Below are 2,066 nucleotides of genomic sequence, written 5' to 3' on the forward strand. Positions count from 1 at the left end.
GGGATTAGAGCTGCCCCAAACCCCCACAGATTTGCCCCAAACCCCCCATTCCACACCCAGGAGAGGCTTGAAGCTACCCCAGAGTGCCAGGAATTGCCCCCAAGACCCCACAGATTTGCCCCAAACCCCCATTCCACACCTGGGGGGGGTTGGAGCTGCCCCAGGGGGTCAGAATCTGCCCCCAGGACCCCACAGATTTGCCCCAAACCCCCATTCCACACCTGGGGGGGGTTGGAGCTGCCCCAGGGGGTCAGAATCTGCCCCCAGGACCCCACAGATTTGCCCCAAACCCCCATTCCACACCTGGGGGGGGTTGGAGCTGCCCCAGGGGGTCAGAATCTGCCCCCAGGACCCCACAGATTTGCCCCAAACCCCCATTCCACACCTGGGGGGGGTTGGAGCTGCCCCAGGGGGTCAGAATCTGCCCCCAGGACCCCACAGATTTGCCCCAAAGCCCCAGAATCTGCCCCAAGTCACCTCTGGGGGAGGCTCAAGGCTGCCCCAAGGACCTTCATAGCTGCCCCAAGACCCCACAGATTTGCCCCAAACCCTCTATTCCACACCCGGGGGGGCTTAGAGCTGCCCCAAGAACCCACAGATTTGCCCCAAACGCCCCATTCCACACCCAGGGGGGCTTAGAGCTGCCCCAGGGGGTCAGAATCTGCCCCCAAGACCCCACAGATTTGCCCCAAACCCTCAGGAACGGCCCCAAATAACCCCCCCCGTGTCCCACCTTGCTCCAGTTTGGAGGCGGCCGCCCGCAGCGTGGAGCTGGTGCTGCCGGGCTCCGTGGGCGTCCCGGGGCGGCTGTTACCCCTCGAGCTGCTGGCAGAGCCCCTACGTTCCCTTTTTGGGGGGGTTTTCTTCTTCTGGGGGGGGAAAAAAAGGTCTCCTCTAATTCCACATCCGGGGGGGATCAGAGCTGCCCCTGGGTGTTGAGATCTGCCCCAAGACCCCACAGATTTGCCCCAAACCCCACATTCCACACCCGGGGGGGACTAGAGCTGCCCCAAACCCCCCCAGATTTGCCCCAAACCCCCCATTCCACACCCAGGAGGGACATAGAGCTGCCCCAGGGTGTTGGAATCTGCCCCAAACCTCCACAGATTTACCCCAAACCCCCCCAGATTTGCCCCAAACCCCCATTCCACACCTGGGGGGGGTTGGAGCTGCCCCAGGGGGTCAGAATCTGCCCCCAGGACCCCACAGATTTGCCCCAAAGCCCCAGAATCTGCCCCAAGTCACCTCTGGGGGAGGCTCAAGGCTGCCCCAAGGACCTTCATAGCTGCCCCAAGACCCCACAGATTTGCCCCAAACCCTCTATTCCACACCCGGGGGGGCTTAGAGCTGCCCCAAGAACCCACAGATTTGCCCCAAACGCCCCATTCCACACCCAGGGGGGCTTAGAGCTGCCCCAGGGGGTCAGAATCTGCCCCCAAGACCCCACAGATTTGCCCCAAACCCTCAGGAACGGCCCCAAATAACCCCCCCCGTGTCCCACCTTGCTCCAGTTTGGAGGCGGCCGCCCGCAGCGTGGAGCTGGTGCTGCCGGGCTCCGTGGGCGTCCCGGGGCGGCTGTTACCCCTCGAGCTGCTGGCAGAGCCCCTACGTTCCCTTTTTGGGGGGGTTTTCTTCTTCTGGGGGGGGAAAAAAAGGTCAGGGGGGGGGTTCCAGGGACCCCCAGCCCCCCCAAATTTCCAAATTTCCCTCCTTGGGGTGGTGGGACCCACTCACAGCCATGAAGAGGGCGGAGGAGGTCTCGCTGTCGATGTCGCTCTCCTCCGAGGTCTGCGACTCGTCGCTGCTGTCTGGAGGGTTGGGGGAGTCCTGTTTCTGGCTGGTTTCACCCCAAAAATGCCATGGAGGGTGGGGGAGAAGTCGTGGGGGAGGACTCACCCTTCTTTTTCTTCTTCTCCTGCGGCGTCGGGGCCTTCTTCTCCTCCTCCTCCTCCTCCTTCTCCTCCGTTGCTTTCTCCTCCTCGCTCTCCTCGCTGCTCTCGCTCGCCTCGTCGATGCCTGAGGGGGGGGGACACATGATGGGGGCATTTCTGGGGGAGGGGGACACA

At 63.2% G+C, this 2,066-nt stretch overlaps 1 protein-coding gene across 1 annotated transcript in view; it reads right to left on the reverse strand.

Annotated features, from left to right (window-relative positions):
* GTF2F1 (general transcription factor IIF subunit 1) overlaps positions 1-2,066 on the reverse strand; it is a gene marked incomplete at its 5' end in the record, with an annotated part of 4,563 nt that overhangs the window by 1,221 nt on the left and 1,276 nt on the right. Inside the window, 4 exons of the mRNA XM_014962176.1 lie at positions 734-846; positions 1,502-1,637; positions 1,735-1,808; positions 1,897-2,016. Of these exons, the coding sequence (XP_014817662.1) occupies positions 734-846; positions 1,502-1,637; positions 1,735-1,808; positions 1,897-2,016 (443 nt within the window). The remainder of the gene's footprint in view (positions 1-733; positions 847-1,501; positions 1,638-1,734; positions 1,809-1,896; positions 2,017-2,066) is intronic.

Source organism: Calidris pugnax, unplaced genomic scaffold, assembly GCF_001431845.1.
Source record: "Calidris pugnax isolate Ruff unplaced genomic scaffold, ASM143184v1 scaffold1482, whole genome shotgun sequence".
NCBI lineage: Eukaryota > Metazoa > Chordata > Aves > Charadriiformes > Scolopacidae > Calidris > Calidris pugnax.